This window comes from Ovis canadensis, chromosome 4, assembly GCF_042477335.2.
Source record: "Ovis canadensis isolate MfBH-ARS-UI-01 breed Bighorn chromosome 4, ARS-UI_OviCan_v2, whole genome shotgun sequence".
NCBI classification, from domain to species: Eukaryota; Metazoa; Chordata; class Mammalia; order Artiodactyla; family Bovidae; genus Ovis; species Ovis canadensis.
Genome location: NC_091248.1, coordinates 46,956,079 through 46,981,284, shown reverse-complemented (window position 1 = coordinate 46,981,284; position 25,206 = coordinate 46,956,079). Strand labels below are relative to the sequence as shown.

The following is a 25,206-nucleotide window of genomic DNA, read 5'->3' as shown; positions in this document are numbered from 1 at the left end:
AGGATGAGAGGGTTGGATGGCATCACTGACTCAATGGACAAAAGTTTGAGCAAACTCCAGGAGATAGTAAAGGACAGGGAAGCCTGGCGAGCTGCAGTCCATGGGGTCACGAAGAGTCCAACACGACTTAGCAACTGAACAACAACAACAAAGGCAAATCTCTGAATAATTTTCCTAAATAAATGTGAAATAACTTTTCAGGAAAGAAAAGTTGAGAAAAGTTATCACTGGCTAAAGGAAGCACAGAGCATTCTTTAGGTAAAAGGAAAATGATCCAAGATAGTGACCCTGAGATGTAGGAAGAAATAAAGAGGAAGAAAAGGATAATACATGTATAGATAAATCTAAATGAGAATGAATATAAAATAACTTCTCATAAGGGTCATAAAAGATAGAAAAAAATTAAAGTACATGACAGTAGTAGTGTGTAAGAGGTGGATAAATGAGGTTTGAGAATTTTAAAGTCCTTACATTGGCCTGCAAGAGGAAAAAGTACCACTGTTTAGTCAAAGATAGGTCATAATCACTAGGAAACAATAAAATGAAATATGCACTTATTAAATCAAAAGAACCAAAGAATAAAAATAATCCAAAAAAAGCAATAATCAAGATTTAAAAAGAAAGAACTAATGGAACATGTAGAATAAGTAAGACGGAGGGAAGGACATTAACTCTACATCAATGAGAACAAAGCAGGATTATCTCAATATCCTACCAACAAAAGAAAGTTGAGATTTCTTACAGCCTGAGTGTCATGGAGAATTCTCCAGTTTATCACAGTGGCTTAAATACTGTTTTTTAAAGAATAACCGGATGGATGCACCAAATAAGGTTGTTTTACTATTATTAGATAAATGTAAAAGTAGCCCTTGGAATGGACTGTAACACTGGCAAATACAAAGGACAGTCATTTGGGCATGGCTTCTCTCTCCCCACACACAGGCCTCAGATGCAAGCCACATATGATGAACACTTTTTATAAGGACAACTTTATGAACTGACTCTGACAGGGGAAAATGTCATATTCCTATGTGTTGGGTTTTGTTTTGTTTTTAGTTCAGAAGCTTCCTACTTTCTCACGTGTCTACCTTTTCACTCCCCGGAGATATCTTTTATAGAAACTTAAGAGGCTACCATCTCCTTACAGGCTACTGAGTTTTATAATGTTCTCCTGTCACCACCAAGCTTTCTTTCAGCTCAACAATTTCAGTTACTTTAATTGTAGAGTATTTTTTAAATAGTGATCTGACCACCTGTTAGACTTGTGAAGAAGAGGAATTCTGGTTGATCAAAGAAGAGAATCCTCTTGATTGTGGTAGATGGGCTAAGAAGAAAAAACATTTTTAGGAAAACTTGTAAATAAATTCATTTCTAATAATTCTAGAACATGCCACAGTTTCAGTCAACTCTAAGTCATCTCTTCAAGTCAGGTTCTGCCTAGCTCAAGCTGATATGCAGAGCGGGGTAGAGATAAGTGGCATACTTTATAGAGAGTGCTGGAGCTCCTGGCTTATATCCCAGTCTCTCCTCAGCCTCTTCTGATCTTGTAACTATTAATACCTCTTATATGCCAGGCACTTTACACACATTATGTCTAATCCTAATAACACCTCAATTTTATGGTTTCAGTAAAATCAAGAATTAAGTAAATTGCCTAAGGCCAAACAGTAAGTGACTGTAAGAGGTGAGATTCCAAGGTCTGCCGACAGCACCTCCTCTTGTAGGATGCTCTTTGTTAATTTTCTCTGGGAACCCGAGAAAGCCACTGTATGGCTTCTGTGTTAACAAGACAGCAGGAGCAAGGACCAGCAGGCAACCCTGCCACCTGGTTGGGAAGAGGGGAAGCCGTGTGTATGGAGTGTACTCTGGTTCAGGCTCAGTTCTAGCTGCTTCTACCTTCTTAGTTCATTTATTCCTCACAGTGGCCTAGTAAGGGGGGTGTTTTACCTCATGTTACCATATGAGGAAACCGAGGCTGAGAGAAGCGAGAAAGTGTCCAAGGTGACATAACTAGTGAGATAGGAAGCTCTGAGTTTGAATCCCACTGGCTTCAAAGCTATGATAACATGTTGCTCCCTGCTTTCGATTTTCCCTTTAAAGGAGTGTGGCGCGAGATTCATGAAAAGGGATGAGAAAACCACACTGAGGAGTCCCGTGAGCGCGAGGTTTAGAGACACCTGAGCACAGAGAGAAGTCCAGGATCAGAACAGGATTCCAGGAGAGGACACTGGAGACTGGACCCTGGTCCTGAGGATGTAGCCACAGGCGAGACTCGACCTCCCTGGGCTTCAGTTTCCTGTTGGAAAGGGAGTGGAAGAGAAGCGGTTGAATTTGGCGATTTCTAAAGGGCCCTCCAGCCCTGAAGTTCTGGGCCTCTCCGTGTTAAGAAAGGCTTCCCTGGTGTTAAGAAGGCACCGACTGCATTATCCTAAGAAGAGCTTAATGCGATGTTTTTGGGCGGCCCTGCCCTGTTCTCAGCATCCCGAGAGACGGGTGGGTTCGGTGCCCCCCGGGGATGCAGAAGCAGCGGGAGGCGAGCGTAGGGGTCCCTCAGCTGCCCCATCATTGGTGAGCAGTACAAACTGTCCCCGCAAGGCTTCAAAAAGAAAACTGCTCTGAAGGAGTGTGACAGTCACTCTGGAGGGCTCGAGGGGCCCGCAGGCCAGGCTTTCGGAACACCCAGCGGCACCAGGCTGGTCGCGGGGCTTATCGGCCGCAGCTGGCGCGGCGGGCCCGGGGCTGGCGGCTGGCCGGGGGTGGGCGGCAGCGGAGGGCGGCGCGCCGGGCCTCCGTCCCCGCGGGGTGTGCGGAGCGAGCCTGGCGGCTGGAGCGCCGCCTCTGCCCGGGGCCGTGGCCCCGGCGGCTTCAGGAGGCGTCTCTGGGGCCGGACCCTCTCGGGGTGGGGCGGGGGGCGGGGGCGGGGGCGAGCAAAGTCCCAGGTCCCGCGGCCGCAGCCCCGGCGCGCCCAGCGGCTCGGCCGGAGACAGGCGCAGCCCCGGGTGAGGGGAGCGCGGGAAGGTGGGCTCCGCGCGGCGGGCAGCGTGGCATCCGCGCGGGTCTCCCGGTCCCCGCGACCAGTCTGCTGGCCCCGACCCCCCGGCGGGGTGGGAGGGGGGGGGTGTTGTGAGGAGGCTGGGCGACCTCCCCAAGCTGGGGCTGGTGCCCTTGCACCTGAGACTGGTTTCTCCCCAGGCTGAGATGGATCCAGAGGTGGGAAGGATCGCAACCTTCCGGATCACCGAGACCAGGGAGGACGGATTTGAACTGGGCGTCCGCAGGTACACCACCCTTGGCCACCGTTTTTCGGCTTTTCTCATTACATGCGAGTCAGCAGAACCACATGTAGCCGAGGAAAGAAGCTAAGTGGATGATGCCTTTGGCCTTTGTTTTGGAGTTTCCTTAGAGTCTTTTCTGTGGTTCTGACTTTACCCAAGGAATGTCACTGAGGCTTCTTTTGCGACAGGCTGGCTTTCCTGGTGGTTCAGTGGTAAAGAATCCCTCAGAGACGCCAGGATCCCTGGGTGGGGAAGATCCCTTTGAGACGGGCAAGGCAACCCACTCCTGTATTCTTCCCTGGAGAATCCCCATGGACAGAAGAGCCTGGTGGGCTACAGTCCTCTGGGTGGCAAAGAGTCAGACACGACTGAGCCAATAAACACCACCAGGAAAGAGAGCATGGTTTGAAAGCGCCCCCTTCCCTTTTTGCAGGGCCCTTCCATGAGCATGTGTGGTATAACATTCCTTGCATTACGGAGCTCACGACTTTTCCAGAAAACTTTCCAGAAAACTTTCATAAGCATGGTCTGATCTTCCTGGCTTAAAGAGCATCAGACATCTGCTGTTGATGGTTGTGCTTTTTAAACAAGTGTAGTGAAGCAGGCAGCTTCTTCCCTCCACTCATTATTCCTCTTCCTCCTTTTACCCACCCTCCTCTCAGCTCTCCGCTTCCCTCTGTCTCCCCTCTGGGGGGTGAGGGGTGAGTTGGGGAGGGGAACCTTGAGCAGCCTGGGGCGGGTTACCTGCGCTTCCAAAGAAATTGTTGCTCAGATGCGAGGGGGAAACCTCTGCCTGTCTGCTTGCCTGTCTTTCTCCCTGTGCTGGCTCTTTGGTTCCCAAGGGCCCTCGTCACTCTCACTTCTCCACCTTAGCAGGGGCGTAAGCAATCAGTAAGTGGCATGCTGTCTTTGTCCCTCTTTCACTTTGAGGACAGTGAATCATTTTTGCCTTCAGCCTCAAAATTTATGAGGCTGTTGTGGTCTCTGAATTCATGCCAAGCCACCCAGAACTAACTGACCTGTGTCATCCAGTGATCACCCAGAGGGACAAACTTATCAGGTTCTGTAGTGGGTCCTCAAGCTGCAAGTGGCCTGATTAGTTATCAGAGAACATGCCTATCTGGTGGTTAAACTGGGGCATTATTTTAGTCTGTTAATTTCTTCAAACATGATCTTGCTTTATTTCTTCTATGTACTGTGGCATTCATTCACAGAATATCTAGTTCACCCTATAAAATTGGAAAACCAACGGGTGGTATTTTTTATTCTAGAAAAATGTGGTTTTCATTCGCTGGCAGTTTAGGCTGGAATTGACTGTGAATCTATAAATAGATGGTATTTTCTCCAAGAAGTCTGTTTTGTGTTGCACTGGCTAAACATTGGTGAGTGTACAGAGGGGCTACCCCTGCAAAAGACACAGTGACACAACAGAGCCCAAGGAAGTGCTCAGAAGTGGCGCTCACAGCCTTGTGACAGGAAGACAGTTCAGAGTATGAAAGACTAAGAAAAAGTTAAGATTATGAACTTAAGTGTAATGAGACATACTTTTATAAAAAAATGGACCAAAACTTGTATGCTAAAGGAAGTTCAGCTCACTTCAGTGGTCTAGGGAAAACTGAGAGTTCCATGGTCGTTCCGATCACGCAGTTTTGCCTCTCACATTCTTCTGAACACATTTCGTTGCAGATGTCAGTCCTTTGATTTTAGAAAATGTTCCAGATAGTTTGGGATCAAGTCCTGTGAATAAAACTTTACCTGGAAATTTAAATGAATGCATTTAGGTAAAAAAAAGTCTGCTCTCCTACAGTTAGCATTTATTTATTATTGAGAATAGATGTAAACAATACATATGCTGAATATGTAGTTGCTAGAATCTTGCAAGTAGTCTTTATATGGCATGGAATTAAAGCCCAAGATACATAAAAGAAAAATATTACATCAAATTCCATCTTCCTGCCTAAGGGGAGAACCAGATTGTGTTTCATTCTATACCCAAGACTGAGGAAGCAACAGCATTTCCAACCTAAAACCAAATTAATAGCCTGTGCTTCTGAGACAAATTATCACCAAAGGGCATCAGATATCCCAGACCAGGAAACCAGGAGCACTCTTGGGCTGTAAGTAATATAAAGTTAGATCTATGCAAATAGTTGGTCATTTGTGAAAAAGAAGCATCCATAAACTCTTTTCCCAGGGGCACTTAGTCCTGCAAATAATTGTTAGCAGGTTATGAATGCTATGGGAACACGTTAATTAAGGCTAAAGAAATCAGGAGTGCAAAAAAGCAATTTTAAATAGGGTAGTTAAGGTAGGTCATATTGAGAAGGCAATATTTAAGCAAGAACTTGAAAAAAAAATGAGAGAGCTGTGTGGCATATATGTATCACTCCTGGCAGAGGTAATGCAGTCCCCTCAGGGGGAGCGTGTTTGGAGGGTTCACAGGACAGCAGCAGCAGAGAGAGCTGGGTGACTGGGGCCGAACTGGCAAGGGTGGGAGTGGGCACTGTGCTCAGAGAGGCAACAAAGAATATCGTGTGGGGCCAGAGAGGCCAGGGTAAGGATCTGGCTTTTACTCTGAGAAAAGTGGAAGCCACTTGTAAGTCTTTGAGCAGAGTAGCAGCATAATACGACCTGAGAGTTGTTTTTCATTTATTGAAGTATAGTTGATTTCCAGTGTTGTGTTAATTTCTGCTATACAGCAAAATGATCAGCTATACATATATATATATTTGCACACACATTCTTTTTCATGTTCTTTTCCACTATGGTTTATTACAGGAAGTTGAATACAGTTCCCTGTGCTCTGCAGGAGGACCTTGTTGTTCATCCATCTTATTTGTAATAGCTGGCATGTGCTAATCGCAAACTCCCAGTCTGTCACTCACCTCTTCCTCCTCTTTAGCAAGCATGTGACTTGTGTTTTTAAATGATGACTCTGAGTGTTGCGTTGCGGATAGACTGAAGTGGGCACGAGCGGAAGTGGAGAAACAAGGCAGGAGTTCTCCGGGCTGTTAGGATAGTTATGAAAGTGGCAAAGAGCGAGTGAACTCAAGATGTATTTTGACTGTAGAGCCAACAGGATTTCCTGACGGCACTCCCTATAATCATTCAGAAGAGTGGCCTTTACTAATTTTAGATCCAGATGTACCTTTTCAGCACATGAAGAATTAACTGATCTTGCAGACATTGTTGACATGGTCATCTTCCTTCTGTGCATGTGTGCTGCAAGGCAGGTGACCGTTCCCCGGTTATCCAGAGATTCCTATAGTGCCTTGGACAGTTCCTTTGCACTTGGTTATTGCCTTACACCATGTGTTAAACTGGATAATTTCGACAGTTTGTGGGCATCACTCTTTTACATTTGAAAATAAAATATTCAAATATGGTAACTACTTAAATTTATATTCAGTTGACTGTGAAATATTTTGTAAGAGTTTTTAAATACAGGTTTTGTTTTTTTTTTTACAGCAGCCAAGCTAAGGAAAAAATGAAGAAAGTAAATTTGATTGGACCATTAACACTGGTAAGCTGTGAAATATTAAGTTTGAATCAGTTCTGCCTTCATTTAAGTTTGATGTCTTGGATCTGTAGTGAGAAGTACTTTAAGATACATGTCCTGGATTGGCTCATTGTATTTAATGGCCCATATTCTCAAGGTGGATAATAAAACAGGTAGGGATAGGCTGGCTGGGAGAGCAGGTACACCAGTACTTTAGAGAATAAATTGTTTATACAACTAAATCTGGTTTTAATGCAAAGGTTTTAAATCTGCCTCTTACAGAAAACAAAATGTCACAAAACTTAAAGTAGAAATTGAAATTTTCATTTGAATTTGCAAGTTTAACCTTAAATATAAATGTAATCTTTTCCACTCTCTTAATTTTTTTTGCTGCTGTTCTGATTGAGGTTCAGGATAAAACTGCATTTTACTAGGAGTTAGGCATTCAGGCTTCTCTGGTGGCTCAGATGGTAAAGAATCTACCTGCAAAGAGGGAGATCTGGGTTCGATCCCTGGGTTGGGAAGATCCCCTGCAGTAGGGCATGGAGTAACCCTCTCCAGTATTCTTGCCTGGAGAATCCCCATGGACAGAGGAGCCTGGCGGGCTACAGTCCCTGGGGTTGCAAAGAGTCGGACACGACTGAGTGACTAAGCACAGCACAACACAGAAAGGCATTCTTCTGTTGAAAAATCACTGAAAACAGATCTAGGTTACTTAGGATATTACTCTGAAATTCCTGGAATTTTCACTGAAGCTTGGAGACAATAAAAGTATGTTTCATTAATACGAGAAACTTTTTAATTGAGGTGCAGTGAATATATTATATTACATGAGTTTCAAATGTACTATGAAAAGCCTTTAAAACTTTCCTCAGTTTCACATGGAGAAGGAAATGGCAACCCACTCCAGTATTCTTGCCTGGAGAATCCTGTGGACAGAGGAGCCTGGTGGGCTGCCATCTATGGGGTCGCACAGAGTTGGACACGACTGAAGCGACTTAGCAGCAGCAGCAGCAGCAGCAGTTTCACATAAATGTTTGGTGGAGACAACATTGCATGTTGACTTGCTCCTATGCTTGAGCTGTGGCCCAGAAACTCAAGTGCTCTATCTCCCTTCCCCTCCGGCCACTAAGGTGAACCTTGGGGACACTGGTCCCTTTTGTGCCAATTTAAGGGGCCCTTCCCACCTGCTCTGGACTTTACCTGCCTGCCTTGTTTCATTCCAAGCTCCACCTGGCTTCCCACCCTTTGCCTCTCTCAACACTCTTGCTTGCCTTCTGTGTTTAATGATGGAATTTGGTCTCCCAGACCAAACTTCTGGAAATCCCTGAGAGCAGTTGGCACACCGCCCCCCACCACCCCCTACTTTGTGCTTTAGCCTCAGGGTGCCCCTGCATGGTGTCTCCCTCTGACTCAGCCTCCACTCTCAAGGACCCCACTCTGCCCAGCCTGACTCATCACCCATTCTCTTGATGACTGTTCCTTCCTTTGTCCCCCAAAGGGAGTGGGGTGGGGAAATGGGCAGAGATAAGGGTTAAAAAGATGAGAGAGATGTGAGGGACAAAGGGGAAAGTATAGCAATGGAAGACTAAGAGACGGGAGATGTAGTCTGGAAGGCAGAGGATGAAAAGAAGAACAGAGAGAGAGGCATAGTTTCAGTCAATCAGAAATGGGGAGAAAAAGTGGGAATTTGGAGAGAACTAAAACAGGTGGTGAAGGACAAAGGGTTTGGAGTATCATGACACTGATCGCTGGCTAGTTCTTGGGTGTTGTGCACTTTACTGGTATAACTACTTCCCTCTATAAGTGATAAGTGGAAGTTGCTCAGTCATGTCTGATTCTTTGTGGCACCATGGGCTATTCAGTCCATGGAATTCTCCAGGCCAGAATACTGGAATGGGTAGCCTTGCCCTTCTCCAGGGATCTTCCCAACCCAGGGATTGAACCAAAGTCTCCCACGTTGCAGGCAGATTCTTTACCAGCTGGGCCACCACAGAAGCCCTCTATAGACGGTACTACATCCAAGATAGTTGGTGTGGCCACCAGGCCTTTTAGACCTCTCTCTAATATCGTCTTCCATGGTCTGTACTGTGTGCTTAGAAATTCCACCACGTGGAGTTCCCTGAGGACTCAAGGCAATGGCACCCCACTCCAGTACTCTTGCCTGGAAAATCCCATGGATGGAGGAGCCTGGTGGGCTGCATTCTATGGGGTCGCTAGGAGTTGGACATGACTGAGCTACTTCACTTTCACTTTTCACTTTCATGCATTGGAGAAGGAAATGGCAACCCACTCCAGTACTCTTGCCTGGAGAATCCCAGGGATGGGGGAGCCTGATGGGCTGCCGTCTATGTGAACTACTATGAAACGACTCATGTAGTTTCCAGTCACCCTGCTGTTTTAACCCCCCACTTCCCCCACTTCCTCTGCACTCCCCAGTTCTTCTTCACTAACTCCCCCTTGTCCTTCAAGATTCTACAATGAGTATCATCTCCATAAGCAAGACTTCCCTAAAGCACACACCCAGGCACTCCTTACAGAGAAGGCAATGGCACCCCACTCCAGTACTCTTGCCTGGAAACTCCCATGGACGGAGGAGCCTGGTAGGCTGCAGTCCATGGGGTCGCTAAGAGTCGGACACAACTGAGCGACTTCACTTTCACTTTTCACTTTCCTGCATTGGAGAAGGAAGTGGCAACCCACTCCAATATTCTTGCCTGGAGAATCCCAGGGAGGGAGGAGCCTAGTGGGCTGCCATCTATGGGGTCGCACAGAGTCGGAAGCGACTGAAGCGACTTAGCAGCAGCAGCAGCAGGTACTCCTTAAGTTTCTTGCCCTTCACTAGTGATCTGTCTTCCAAAAGCTAACTTAAGCCTCTTAAAGGGGCCTTATCCTCAAGACCCAGAATATCTGTTCCTTCTCCACTCTATAATTCTCCCTCTGAAATATTCTGAATGTCTTTTTAAAGGATGTATTGTGTCTGTGTGTGTAAATGACATCAACCCCTAGCTGTTTCTACTTCACTACCTCAGGAGCTCTGGAAGATCAAACAGTGTTTCTTAATGAAACCAAATCTTAGTCCCTTCTGATTATATTGCAATCACTTATCCAAATAAGACACTGATTCAATGAAATTAGGATTTTTTCCACACAGATACAAAATAAATAGAATCTCAAAATTACTCTGTCAATGATTTGAATTGAAATTCTCTTTCTTCCCTAATACATTTATTTGGAACGGTTACAAAAGTACTGACCTTAAAGAAAAATCCAAAGAACATACATGGTGAAAAAAGAGAAATTCTGTTATACAAGCTAAGTATTCTTCTCTTCTCTTTCCTTCTTTTTTTTAGTTTCGATACTCTGATTGGCAGGATAAATATTTATGTCTTTTGGCACTATCATGGCCATAACTCATGGGTCAGGTCTGCCCCTCATGATGATAGTATTTGGAGAAATGACTGACAGATTTGTTAATACTGGAGGAAATTTCTCCCTTCCAGATAAGCATTTCTTTAATTGAGATATGTAGATGTATAGATGTATTCATTTATTTAACTGAGTGAAAGATTAGAAATTGACTTTTCTACTCATCATCTGCTTGCTTCATGGTTTGGACAGCTGGGTAGCTTCAGATATCACAGAAGGAGTTTTAAAATACTCAGTAAAATTCCTCAAATAATCAGTTAAATTTCAACAAATAAGTGTGTGCTATTGGGCTTTAAGTATAGAATAAGGAAATTTCCAGAAAGCTTTGAATTTCAATAAAGTAAGGAAGTCAGTCTGCTTGAGGATGGTGGACCCATAGCAGAGCATGTCTGCACAGTGTCCATTCAGTTAATGACTATTGATGAGCTCGCTTCAAAATGCAGCAGTTGGCATGGCAATACTTCTTAGCCATCCTCAGCTTGCAGGTCTGTTTCTGATGTTTTCTTCTTCCCCTCCCCCTCCCCCTCTCTCCTATCCTTCTTGCTAAAATTACACCTACTTTCTGTCTCTAATATTTGGATCAACAAGGTTGACTGTCCCTTAACAGAGCACTTTACTAAAGAGTGAATGGATTCAGTATGAGAATGATGTGCTTTGAAACTCACCCAAAGGACTAAAATTACTGGAGTGCCAAAGGAGTCACATAAGTTAATGCCATCTATACGAGGGGCTATGTCAGCAGCATTGGAGTGAGGTTCCAATGGACAAAGTTATTTTCATGTTAGACAGACTTAACACAGAAAGGAAGATAGCCACGCTTTCTACCCAGCACGACGGCTCAGTTCCTCCCTAGAGACCTGCGGGCTCTAGCTGGAGAAGACCGAGTGGAGGGGCTCTAGCTGGAGGAGACCAAGTGGAGCCCTGCTGCTCAGATGGGGGATGTGCAGGAGACGGCTAATAAAGGGGAGGCAGCTTCTGCAGTAGAGGCACCTGAGAGGCAGTAGACTGTATTTAGATGACACTCAGGAAGAGTTTCCAGTGTTCACTGCTGAGAGCTACATATTTGGTTAGCATTGTAGGGCTGGTTGTAATTACCTAAGAACATGATTGCTTAATTTATGCAATAGGATCTCTTTACATGGATATTGATGAATATTAATACCTTTTAGATGTCTAGTAGAAGCATCCTTTGAATAGTTAAAGCACACTCCTACAAAAAGAGTTTATTTATTCTCTAGTACTACTGTCTCTGAGAAGAAACTCTTTGTAACAAAAATAACAGAAGGCGCTCTCGGAGCCCAGGCCGCCGCCATGTCTTCCGGGGCCAGCGTGAGCGCCTTGCAGCGCCTGGTGGAGCAGCTCAAGCTGGAGGCCGGCGTGGAGAGGATCAAGGTCTCTCAGGCGGCTGCAGAGCTTCAACAATATTGCATGCAGAATGCCTGCAAGGATGCCCTGCTGGTGGGTGTTCCAGCTGGAAGCAATCCCTTTCGGGAGCCCAGATCCTGTGCTTTACTCTGAAGACTGTAGAGAAGAAGTTTGCTGAAGAATGCTTTCAAGCACAAACTGATGAATGACTGCCTCCAAATTTCAAGAAAACACTTCTCTAACCACAGGACTTCTAGATGTTTCACAGGACCTTTCCTGTGACCTAGCCCTTTAGCCAACATTCTACAGAAACTGATGTTTCTACTCAAATAAGGAAACTGGGTGAAGGTGTAGATTTTAAATAATAATGGCCTGATTCTTTGCTGAAGTGCTTTATACTTAAACAAAAACCTTACCGCCAAATATACCAAGATACACTTCTTTCATTAAGTGAATTACTAGCGTTTCTATGCCTGGAATGTTATGTATGTTTTATTTACTAGATGTTTACATTTTGGGAAGGAAAACAGTATTCTTTGTTAAAAAATTGAATATTTGTTATTTGCTGTTCCCAACTAAGATCTTCATACCATAACAAAATTTGCTCTTTTCTCATGAATTTATAATTTCTAAATGAAGACAGGCAAGTATAAAATTGGGGGAAGAATGGGCTTTGTTAATCAAATGATGTCTTGATTTTTCTAAATGAGGAGATTGTTTCATTTTCAACACTAAGCATGGGATCTGTGTCTTAGCAACCTTGTTTGCAAAGATGAATGTTGTTTTCTGTATGAGACTGCCCCATCCAGTATATGAAGCAGGTTTGATCTTCGTCTTAAGTTCCTCTACTTTATAGGGGTGGTTTTACTTAAAAAAATATACTAAATTATTTCATTTTTAAATGTGATCTACAGAGCATTGCAAATGATTTTTTTTAAAGTAATGTGAAAATATGACAACCTAAATGAATTTTTAATGTCACAGCTGTATTATTTTGATGATGTGCCTTTGATTTAATTTGGGACACTTAAAGGAATACTTAATTTGTGTTTGTTTTAATCTTTGAAGAACTTGGAAATAAAATTTCTGCTTAATTTCTACTAAAAAAAAAAAAAACAAAAATAACAGAAATCTTTCATAGTGTGTATCATGTGCTAGGTCTTATTCTCAGTGACACATGAAGACAACTGAGGCTTGGAGAGAATAAATAAACTCCCCAAATTACACAGTGTTAGGGCAGAATTCAGACTCAGGTCTTTCTACCGTCCATACCATGCTCATGACTGCACACATTCTACTGCCAATGTAGGTAGCTGTACATTCTCCTTTAAAAATTGTGTCTGGGAAAGTTTTAACTGGATTACTTGTATTCAACCAGTGGCCAAACCTTTAACACAAATATTGTGAAGAGTAAGATAGGATAGTTTAAAAAGTCTTTAAGGAAACTAGGAATTTTTAATTTACTTTCCTTTTACTTCTTATAAGATTTATAGATGTATAATACACACACAGAGAACAGGAGAATGCCCATATTAGAATATATCAATCAAAACTGGCTTCAATTTAGGATTTTTAAAAAATCAGATGAATGACTGGATAAACAAAAGTTGTTACATACATACAATGGAGTGTTAAAAAGCCTTAAAAAGGAAGGAAATTTTGACACCTGCTGTAACAAGGATGAATCTTGAGGACATTACGCTAAGCGAAAGAAAACAAATATCATATTATTCTGCTTATAGGAGGTGTCTGCTGCTGCTGCTAAGTCGCTTCAGTCGTGTCCGACTCTGTGCAACCCCAGAGACGGAGCCCACCAGGCTCCGCCATCCCTGGGATTCTCCAGGCAAGAACACTGGAGTGGGTTGCCATTTCCTTCTCCAATGCATGAAAGTAAAAACTGAAAGTGAAGTCCCTCAGTCGTGTCCGACTCTTAGCGACCCCATAGACTGCAGCCCACCAAGCTCCTTATCCATGGGATTTTCCAGGCAAGAGTACTGGAGTGGGGTGCCATTGCCTTCTCCGATAGGAGGTGTCTAGAGTAGCCAGATTCATAGAAACAGAAAAGAAGATAGTGGTAGCTGGGGCTGGAGGATAAGGAAATGGGGGGTTGTTTAATGGGCAGAGTTTCAGTTGGGGAAGCTGAAAAGTTCTGGAGATTGATTTTACCATAGTGTAAATATATTTAGCACTACTTAACTATACACTTAAAATGGTTAAGACTATAATGCATATCTTATCATAGTTAATTTTTTTTGATTGGATGCAATGTACTTATCCCAAGGAAGCTGGCATTTGGTCCAGTTTTATTAGTCCCATTTTTGTTTTTGCTAACACCAGAGTAATTCACAGCTTCCTTATTTGGAGCAGTCTGCTTATTTTTAATGTGTTTCTAATTATGCAACCAAATTGCTTTGAAGCTGGAATGGCAGACAGGTGCCACGTACTGTGCCCAGGGCCAAATTCAATGTCTTTCTGGGGAATGGCACGAGCAAGTCATTTGCAGACCTGTGACTGCTGGAGTGATACACTCACTAGAGTTGCCAACTTAGTTTCGGTGACCTCCGAATTAAATGACACTTGGTTCTCTGCAGCCACGTTTGTCATTAGGCAACTTGTCTTGGAGGATTTGGAATGAGAAGTCCCTCAAATGTTATAAATGCCAGTGTCCACTCTTTAGGTTTGTACAAATAATATTCCCATGGCTCTTTGGAGAAAACGAATTGTATCGCTTCTCGGCCTTTTGGCTAAGATCAGGTGTAGAAAACGAATTGTTACATTTCATGCTCACTCTGAATCCAGAGAGCTCCTTGATATGTTTAGGTTTGTAGAGTTTAGCCAAAGTCATGGGGGCTGAGAGATGGCAGAGTCCTCAGGTGTCCCTAGCTGAGCTCGCTAGCTTGTCTCACCAAGATGATGTTTGTTTAGAGTCTATTCTTTAGAATTGTTGGATTCTTGGACAGCAAGACTCAATGGGAGCCAAATGAGACAAGAATGTTAGAAGGAAAAAAAAAAGGTTTAAATTACAAGAGGGTCTGACAGTGAGTTATTGTGAACAGAGTCCATCCTTATCAACAGAATAAAGTCTCCGTGACAAGGTTGTTCCCTCACAATGACTCAGCTGTGCAGAAACTATGCATAAAACATTCCACATCCAAACCTTAAGAATGGAGTCCTAGGAAACAGGGTTTCTACAGAGTATTAGGAACTTGATATTTCATGCCAAGTCTGTGTGGCTGTAATAATGTAGGAGGTTGTGTGGAGAAATTGATACACCCTGCGTGCCCTTGCATTGCCACATAGATGAAAGGAAAAGACATTTTTGAGCCCCAGTTACCTTGATTTATTACCCATACTGCTAAAACTGCCTGGCCTTCCAGAAATTCTGTCTTGTGCTGTTTTTCCATGTAATATTAATAAAAGTAGTCCTCGACTGAATCAAGGGAGGCAGGCATCAATTTACTTTGAGACTCAAAGTGACAGCTCTCCTTATTTAGTGTCTCTTTGAGTGTTCCTTAAGGTATACGTTTATTACTGAGGCCTGTACCTGAATTTGGGGCAAATTACTTAACCTCTATAGTCCCTACTGTTACCACCTTTGAAAGGTAGGCTTGCTGATAGAATTAAATGAGATGACTTATGTCAAGTGTCTGGAACATAAATATTGAGGGGAAACTAGCTATAAGAACTTGGAAATGCAACAATCACTCTTAGACTCTGTTTCCTCACCTATAAAATGTATAAATGTATGGAGTATATGTGGGTTCTCTAAAATGAAAAGGCAGCTTTAGAATTTCCCACATTTTTGCTATGGGAGGCATTTAGGCAGAATAGAGAAGTTCTCCATCCTGGTATATTAAAATCAATTGGAAGCAATATTTAGATTATGATCTAGTCTCAGCTAGAGGTTCTGATTCAGCTGGTCTTAGATGGAGCCTCAGTTCAGTTGCTCAGTCGTATCTGACTCTGCGACCCCATGGACTGCAGCACACCAGGCTTCCCTGTCTATCCCCAACTCCTGGAGCATACTCAAACTCATGACCATCAAGTCAGTGATGCCACCCAACCATCTCATCTTCTGTTGTCCCCACTGGACATCTACATTTTTTTCCACCCACCCCACATGATTCTAACAGGCAGACAGTGCTGTGAACCACTCAACCAGATAACTGCTTGAAGACTGTTTATGAAGCTGAAGCCTAACACATAGCATCTGGGAAGACCAGGTAGCAGCCTCCTCCAGATCGAATCCCATGAGATTTCCAGATCTAGCATTCCAGATTTCATCGTATGACTCTTGAAGGAGCACATTCATACACACGTGTCACACCTTGGTCCTCTGGCAGCAGAAACTTGGTTTTCTAGGGGCTTTAGGGCTTCTAGGGTTACTCACCCAGGATTAGATTGCCATTCTTGGCCTGGGACTCTGAGAAAGGAGCAGGTCAAGTTTGTAATGGTCGTAGATTTTTATTTCCTAGGAGGGAAGATCAATTTGAGTTATAATATTGGTGATGGAGGAGAGAAAAAGTCATTTTAAGATTTAACCTGCTTTCTAAGTTCAGGGGGGAAATAGCCCTGTATGCGTAATCTGCAGGTTTCCTGTGGTTTTGAACAATTATTTCTGCACATACTTCAGCTTTCATGTAGCTTGTCTGCCTCTCATTCCAAACACACTTCCAACGTAGCTATTGAAGGTGCCAGATTTATGAATTCAGGAAGCAAATGAGCACACAGAACTGAATGGATGAGAACAGAAGTGAAATAGAGTCTGCTTCCTCAAGGACCTAGTAGCTGATAAAGAGCTGGATTAATAAGCAGAAACACTTTGCTATGAACATCTATAGAAAGAACAATCCTGCTATGAACATCTATAGAAAGAACAATCCTGAGGGAGAAATTATGCCGCCATCGGGGCTACAGGCCTGGTAATTGATCCTGACGGTAGGTTAAGTTTAAAATAAATTTCTACCTCATCTCCCTTTGGTAACGCAGCACCCAGAAAATGTGACCTCAGGGCTGTCTGCATGTGATAAAGGAACAAAGCCCAGTTTCTCTCCTGGCATCGTGGCAAGTGTGTTTTCCCAACAGTGCTGTGGTAGCATTTTATCCTGTCACGCTGTGAATGCAGTCAGTACGGGCTGTTTTCTTTTTATTTTTCACTTTGTGCTTGTTAAGTGAAAATAAGTCATTACCACATGAATCAATCGGTGTGCAGTGTCAGGTGCTGTATGAGAGTGTTAGGACGCTCAGCCTACTTACTGTAATAACTGAGTGACTTTGGCTAAGTTGCTTTATATCCCTGTGCTTCAGTTTCCTCATCTGTAAAATAGGAATTTATGATGTAGCCCTACCTGTATTGTCCTATCTATGGAATTGTGAAAATTAAACCATGTAATGCGTGTATAGTATTCAAAACAATGCCCAGCATATAGTAAATGCTCACTGGATCCTAGCTGTTACGAAAACATGTGAACCAGAAAAGGCACAGTGACACTTTTATCAAAATTAGTTCAAAGTAAAAGACCATTTCCTTCCGGTTAATACTGCTTTAAAAATACCAATTTACAGGACTGCTAATAACCAAGACAAGGAATGCAGGACCCTGACGGATCACCATGATCCACTGACTTGTCTTTGAGCAACTCAGTGACTTTTCTTGTCTTTTTCTCCCTTTGCCATGAATGTAATTCAGACTTTCCATTATTTATGTTGTGAGGAAGCATGTAAGGGAAACACACACATATAGTAACGTAGAATCAAAAGAAGCAAGTATCTGTAAAGTGCTTTGCACCACTAAGAAAAAAGTGCCTGTTAAATCCTGTGTTTCTATGTGGACCATTTCTTTCTTCTTCCTCTGCCTTCTGTATGCCCTTCATCAGCTCCTCTCTGCTGCTCTAGGAAGCTGTGTTGCTAAAGGCCCAAGGCCTCTGGTAGGGGGGCAGTACCTGGGGCGGGGGGGCTTTACTTCCCCAACTGGACCCTCGATGCGCCTAAACCCTAGGGCCCTTTACATGGGCCAGATGATAAGAGTGACTTGAGAGTGACAGGGAAAGAGAAGAAAGATTTTAAAAACCCGGCAGTGCCTTTCAAAACTGTCTTATTTTAATTTTGTTTTTATTTAGTGAATTTTTCACTGGCAATGCTAAATCCAGGCAGAATTCTGCAAGAAATGACTAGGTAATTGGCTAATATTGTATATATCATATGTACTTCTTTATACTGTGCTTTTAAAAAACATTTTATTTGAAAATAATTTCAATCTTATGTAGAGCTATAAGCGTGTGCAAAGAATCCCTGTATACTCTAGCTTTTGCTAGACTCTTTATCCTATTGTTTCCATTTATACCCCCGCCCCTGCCATTTAAAGTAAGTTGCACAGGGGACTTCCCGGGTGGTCCAGTGGTTAAGACTCTGTCCTCCTAATGCGGGAGGCCTGGGTTTGATCCCTGGTCAAGGAAATAGATCCCACATGCTGTTAAGAAGACCCAGGGCAGCCAAATGAATAAATATTTTTTAAAAAAGTAAGTTGCCCAGAGCATGGTCCTTTACTTATGAATACTTGATTGGTTCCAAGAACAGGGTATGCTCTTAATAACCACAGTACAGCTATCAACCTCAGTACATTTCATATTGATACAATACTTTGGTCTACCATCTGAATTCCAGTTTGGTCTGTTGATCTAATAATGTCATTTATGGCACTGTTTTTCCCTTTCTTCACCTTCTTAATAGAAATCCCAAAGCCTGTCACATAACATTTGTGTTTACTTATCAATTAATTTTGCCGACTTAAATGAGTACTGTGTGTTGCCATCGTGGCCTGAAAGGAAAATATATTTGAGAGTAATGAAATTGAATTTTTATTTCTAAAGATACTAACTTCCCTCCAATTTAGTTAAGACTACACTCTGAGTTGATTTGAATTCATAACATTTTAGCATTGTTTTTAAAAATTCTTTCCACTTCTGCCAATCAGGAAGAGGGTTTTTTGTTCTTTGTGTAAACAGTATGGGAAAAACTTACACTAAGAGCCATTTTGCATGTTCAGCCTATTTATTCCTGTATTTGCAATGGGGTGAAGCTTTTCAGAACAGTGAGATATGCAAGTTTAGAATGTGAATCATGGAAGAGTCAAATTGTGTCTACAGATTATCAATATGTTTAAAAATGATTCATGAACACCACTGTATATTTGCAGTTGACCACACAACTTTTTACCTTTGGCTGATAATTCAAGTGGATAGATTGGCCACTGTTCTATTATAATGTAAGAAAAGAGAAAAAAAATGTACATTATAATGTCCTACATGGTCTTTGTGATCTGTCAGTAAATTTATTAACTTCCAATTCTGAATATTTCTCTTCCAAACATAAAGACTCTATTTAAAAGAAACTTTTGAATTGTTTTCCAGATATGCATATTATTATTCAGGATTAGCTCCTGGAGTTCTTGTTCCTGCCTATATACAGGTTTCATTTTGGACTTTAGCAGCTAGCCGACAGATTAAGAAAATTAGGCAAGAGTTTTTTCATGCTATTCTATGACAGGAAATAGGAAAGTTAGGAAGTTTTTTAAAGAAAAATATACCTAAAATTTATTTTATTTTGTAATTCATACATAAAAGGTTTCCATGTGCTTGATTTTGTATATCTTTCTTATGAGGAAAATACTGGTCCCTAGTTTACAGGAACATAATTACTTGCTTTTCCTTATTATTTGTTCTAATTTCAAAGTAATATTATCTCTATTAGTAAAATAGGATAAATTAATATAAATTTTTAATTATTTTATCTTGTGAATATATCCCAGAGTCAGAGTACTATGCTTAAAATTCATCTCAACTCTGCTAACTTCTACTTTCCTAACTATCTTATTAATTATCTATTGATCTTTAAAAATATATGCAAATTAAAATAAATTCATGTTCCTCAATATAAAAGATAACATATTATGTGCTTTGCTTTTTCCACTACATAGTATATCCTGGAAATTTTAGAGATTTTTCTCATTCCCTTTTACACCTGCATATTACTCCAGTGTGTATGTCAGACTGTTAGTCTTTGCAATTACTGTTATAATCTGTATATTTTAAAAATATGTGTAATCTAAGTATATACTCTCAAAGAATTGAAAATAGGACTCAAACTGATACTTGGATGCCAGTGTTCACAGCAGAATTATTTTCAGTAGTTGATAGGTGGAAACAACCCAGATGTCCATACAGATGAGTGGAGTAACAAAATGTCATATATACACACCATGGAATGTTACTGAGCCATGGAAAAGGAATACATACCACATGCATGAGCCTTGAAAAAAAATATTACGTTAAGTGAAATAAGCCAGACACAAAAGGGCAAATGCTGTATGATTCCAATTTTAAGAATGAATCTAGGACAGGCAAATTCACAGTTAAGTAGATTAGAGGTTTCCAGAGACTGAGGGGAAGGGGAGAAAGGAAAGTTACTGTTTAAAGAGGTAAGGAGTTTTTGTTTGGCATGATGAACATTTTTTGAAATAGTGGTTGGTGATGGTTGCACAATAGTGTGAATGTGATTTTCACCTTACTAGCCTTTCACAACCCACTCCAGTGTTCTTGCCTGGAGAGTCCCAGGGACGGCAGAGCCTGGTGGGCTGCCGTCTATGGGGTCGCACAGGGTCAGACACGACTGAAGCGACTTAGCAGCAGCAGTAGCAGCAGCTGCCTTTCACAGCCTTAGGCCGGCCTCTTAGAGCAACTGTGTGCACACTGGGGGTTGAAACTTGTTCTGCTTGGGAGAGAATGTGTTTTCCCCAGACATGGACACAGACCTCTGCCACTCCTCCTTCAGGGACTTCTAGCAGGTAACCGTATTCCTGGTGCAGAGTAGATGCTGAATAAGTTTATTCAGTCAGTGGACAGAGGTTCCGTAGGTCAAGCCTCCAACTGAACTGCAGCAGTTCTGCTGCTTCTGCATCGCTTCGCCTTTACCCACATGCGGATTTCCTGGTGTTTCTGTCGCCTGGGCACTTGTGTTGTTCCTGTAGTTTTTTGTTATTCTTTACTAATTGGATATGACCATATTCTCCCCCAAAAAGGTAAATTCCATATTTATTCCAGAATATCTCAAGCTTCCATATCTAGAACTTTAAAAGAAGCACAAATAATCCCACTGTGATGTTTCTATAAGGGGTAGCATTGAAACTACTGGAAGATCAAAAGTCAACATACAGATGTTTGATTTTATAGTATGTTTGCACTGTTTTATACAGTATGTATGGTGAAGGCGATGGCACCCCACTCCAGTACTCTTGCCTGGAAAATCCCATGGACGGAAAAGCCTGGTAGGCTACAGTCCACAGGGTCAGAAGAGTCAGACACAACTGAGTAACCTCACTTTCACTTTTCACTTTCATGCATTGGAGAAAGAAATGGCAACCCACTCCAGTGTTCTTGCCTGGAGAATCCCAGGGATGGCAGAGCCTGGTGGGCTGCCGTCTGTGGGGTCACACAGAGTCGGACATGACTGAAGCAACTTAGCAGCAGCAGCAGCAGCATACAGTATGTAAAGTTTAATGGTTTTAGGATCTTACTAGTATCAAGTTTCAAGAGCAATTAAATATTTGTTATTTTATCCTAATTTTCAGGTAAAGAAGATACTCCCTCATTACTTGGCCTCTGTGGGTCTCTAACATCAGTGGCAAGTTACAGATCTCTAACAAGCCTAAAATAGAATGACTATCTTGCAAGTCCCACAACAGAGATGACAAGTCCAGGTCTGACTCCATCCTGAAAAATTGTGTGTAAAAAACCAGAAGTTTTTATGTTGCAAATATTCCATATACGTAAGTTTGACTGCTGGGAAAATCTTTGGAATTTTATATTGTTCTGGGACATGTCTGGAATTCTGTTGCTTATATTAAAGAATTCAGTCCACTCCATGTAAACTTCTGAGTGTAAAAAAAAATGCTGCCATTTTTCATTTAAAAATTATATTTGTCACTGAGGTTTAAAAATAGGCTTAAAAAACTTTCAGATATCCTCCAATAATCCATTGCAAATTGTACATATTTATTATTCAGCTGATTTTCATATATTTAAATGTATCATAGTTGCCAGAGACTGAGTTCAAGGTTTTATTCTAGATATTTAAGTATTTTCTTTTGCTCTCTTATTCAATGATTACATTTTCTAAAAATGACTTATTTCATATTTCATGAACTCCTTCCCAGGTTCTGATGTTTAAATGCCTTGTCTTTGAAGTGAAGAGAAAGTTTCTCAGCTGCAGTTTCACAGCAGTTTATTCAGTAACTGTCTGTAACAGTTACCATTTAGCATTAACCTAACATTCCATTCAGCATTTTATAAATTTTGTAGGACATGCATTTAGGCAGTTACTAAATTTGTTGGGGCACAAGGAAAATATTTTACACTATTTTAGGCCATTTAGGTAAAATGAATAACATTTTGTTTTCCAAAATTTCCTTTAAAGTTTACCAGTTTTACTGGTCAACCGCATGTAAAAGACTGAAACTAGAACACTTTCTAACACCATTCACAAAAATAAACTCAAAATGGGATTAAAGATCTAAAGGTAAGACCAGAAACTATAAAACTCCTAGAGGAGAACATAGGCAAAACACTCTCCGACATACATCACAGCAGGATCCTCTATGACCCACCTCCCAGAATATTGGAAATAAAAGCAAAAATAAACAAATGGGACCTAATTAAACTTAAAAGCTTCTGCACAACAAAGGAAACTCTAAGCAAGGTGAAAAGACAGCCTCCAGAATGGGAGACAATAATAGCAAATGAAGCAACAGACAAACAACTAATCTCAAAAATACACAAGCAACTTATGCAGCTCAATGCCAGAAAAATAAGTGACCCAATCAAGAAATGGGCCAAAGAACTAAATAAACATTTCTCCAAAGAAGACATATGGATGGCTAACAAACACATGAAAAGATGCTCAACATCACTCATTATCAGAGAGATGCAAATCAAGACCACAATGAGGTACCACTTCACACCAGTCAGAATGGCTGCGATCCAAAAGTCTGCAAGCAATAAATGCTGGAGAGGGTGTGGAGAAAAGGGAACCCTCTTGCAGTGTTGGTGGGAATGCAAACTAGTACAGCCACTATGGAGAACAGTGTGGTGATTCCTTAAAAAACTGGAAAGAGAACTGCCTTATGACCCAGCAATCCCACTGCTGGGCATACACACCAAGGACACTAGAATTGAAAGAGACACATGTACCCCAATGTTCATCGCAGCACTGTTTATAATAGCAGGACATGGAAGCAACCTAGATGTCCATCAGCAGATGAATGGATAAGAAAGCTGTGGTACATATACACAATGGAGTATTACTAAGCCATCAAAAAGAATACATTTGAATCAGTTCTGATGAGATGGATGAAACTGGAGCCGATTATACAGAGTGAAGTAAGCCAGAAAGAAAAACACCAATACAGTATACTAACACATATATATGGAATTTAGAAAGATGGTAATGATAACCCTGTATGCGAGACAGCAAAAAAGACACAGATGTATAGAACAGACTTTTTGACTCTGTGGGAGAGGGAGAGGGCGGGATGATTTGGGAGAATGGTATTGAAACATGTATAATATCATATAAGAAATGAATCGCCAGTCCAGGTTCGATGCAGGATACAGGATGCTTGGGGCTGGTGCACTGGGATGACCCAGAATGATGGTATGGGGAGGGATGTGGGAGGGGGGTTCAGGAGTGGGAACTTATGTACACCTGTGGCGGATTCATGTTGATGTATGGCAAAGCCAATACAGTATTGTAAAGTAAAAAAAAAGAAAAGAAAAGAATTAAAAATAAATAAAGTTTACCAGCTTTAAAATTGATCACATTTATGTCCCATAAATTGGAAAAACTTAAAAATGTAGAGAACATGTTGAAAACAATTTTATCAGGAAGGATATCAAGTCCATTTAAGGATTTGAGAAGCTTTAAGGTAAGGATCAGCAGGCTAATCACCACACTTAACAGCATGCCTGACATCCAGTGCTGTTTTTCTCGTGTGCAAGAATGAATTGCATCTCACGTGCTTTAACAGCTTCTGTCATTAATCATGCCATAATCTCATTTTAAAACTGACCTTAAAAATTATTAGTTAAAAATCAGTTTTCTTAAAAAGCTCTGAGATGTCTTTTAAATTTTTGCAAATTTTGAAACAATTGTACATTTGGTCCCCCCAAATTCCACCATATTGAAAGAGGAAATGTATGAAGTATATTTTCTAAAGTAATATGAGGAAAACATGGTCAGTTGTGCCAAAGATCTTTTATACATTGTTTACATGAAGAGGCTACTACAATACTTATCTGGGACTTTGTATGCTATTTTTTCTTTGTTAATAAAACATTACATTCAAACTTAGCAACTTTGACTATTGAAAGAACATTCCTCCTAAAATATTGAGAGAAAAGCAGCACTTACCACAGTCATTCTTTGTATTCAAAATGTGGGAGTGTGGTGCTTCTCTGCAATACTTGACTCTCATTATTCGGAATTTAAGATAATAAACAGTAACAAGGCTAGTCATATGTTAAGACAGTTCAAACAATGTCATTTCAGGGATAAAGAAGACCTGGAAGCCCTTAAATTATTTAGATGTATCAGAACATACTCAGAGCTTTCTTCCTTTAGCTTAAGTTTTTGGTACTTGTAGTAATGCAAATATTCTTGAGAAATGGTACCATCAATCTAGTCTTAATTCTGTATACCTTATTGTGAATGATGTATCTACTGCAATTTGTAATTCAGCATGGGGAATGGAAGGAAGGTTAAAACAAGGTTACTGGAAACCTTGGGAGGAGCGAATGAGAGACAATTAAGGGTGGGAGGAACTTGGAAAATTTTAGGCTAGCCTTAAGCACTGTTGCTGCTGCTTTCCTAACAGTCAGACTATTTAAATGCTTTCATTCATGGTCCACTCTCAAATGACATTATCCTTCAATAATTAAAGAAAATCATTGTTACATTTTCCATACATTTTTATAATACAGAAAGGAAATACAGGATTCCATAATTGATGAAAATTTTCAGATTTGTTCTCACGTGTACCCAATCTTGTGCATCTTCACACGCTGCTGAGCGCATGCTGAAACACGGCCTCTGAGGACAGCGCCTCTTCCTCCTTTCTTGGAGCTCTTGGTGTAAAACTGAGCTGCTGATGTGACTTCAGGTTTCTACACGGTTCGTTCCACGCTAGTTATAGCGGTAGTCTGTTAATGTTTGCATGAGGTATGTCTCTATCTTCAGTAGTGTTCATTGTTCACACACTCTGCCCTAAATAGAATGCTGAACTATATGCTCCTATTTCCATGCGTATTTTGTTGCCTTGATGTACGATACTTGTTGCATGTATATTAAACATTTTGTACCATGCAGTAGTAGTCTTATTTTTTCTTTGACAAAATGTTATTGATTCAAGGTATACACTGAATTTTTGTTTCAACAAATGTGGTAAGTGTATATTAACACCTCAAATACTAATATGAAAATGCTTTTGGAGAAACCTTCATTTTGTTTCAAATTTTTATTTTCTAACAAATGACATAATATGCTTTAAAGTTGACAACATTCACTCAAGTGGTACAGGACAGTAGTGGT

The 25,206-nt window shown here is 41.3% G+C and overlaps 2 protein-coding genes across 9 annotated transcripts in view; one reads left to right on the top strand and one right to left on the bottom strand.

The window, feature by feature from the left end:
- Positions 1 to 25,206, bottom strand: part of SLC25A40 (solute carrier family 25 member 40) — a 112,837-nt gene that overhangs the window by 12,018 nt on the left and 75,613 nt on the right. For 2 of the 4 annotated variants that reach the window (XR_011256638.1, XR_011256637.1), the window contains exon 12: positions 15,959 to 16,039. Coding sequence is in view for 2 of the 4 variants with exons in the window: in XM_069587710.1 (XP_069443811.1) it covers positions 16,008 to 16,039 (32 nt within the window). In the remaining 2 variants the exon portion in view is untranslated. Of the gene's footprint in view, positions 1 to 4,786; positions 5,031 to 5,077; positions 6,284 to 15,958; positions 16,040 to 25,206 lie in introns of those variants that run through there. The other 2 variants (XM_069587710.1, XM_069587711.1) reach the window with 2 other exon arrangements.
- Positions 2,101 to 23,399, top strand: LOC138439223 (guanine nucleotide-binding protein G(I)/G(S)/G(O) subunit gamma-10). 5 transcript variants are annotated; one of them, XM_069587713.1, is made up of 4 exons: positions 2,101 to 2,568; positions 3,193 to 3,278; positions 6,744 to 6,798; positions 21,194 to 23,399. In XM_069587713.1, exons 1-4 carry the CDS (start codon positions 2,443 to 2,445, stop codon positions 21,236 to 21,238), a joined length of 312 nt encoding a protein of 103 aa, XP_069443814.1. In that variant the 5' UTR covers positions 2,101 to 2,442; the 3' UTR covers positions 21,239 to 23,399. The 5 variants fall into 5 exon arrangements, 3 of the variants coding, with proteins under 3 accessions (XP_069443814.1, XP_069443816.1, XP_069443815.1); XR_011256639.1 differs by lacking the exon at positions 2,101 to 2,568 and adding an exon at positions 2,773 to 3,018; XR_011256640.1 differs by lacking the exons at positions 2,101 to 2,568; positions 21,194 to 23,399 and adding exons at positions 2,926 to 3,018; positions 7,650 to 7,907.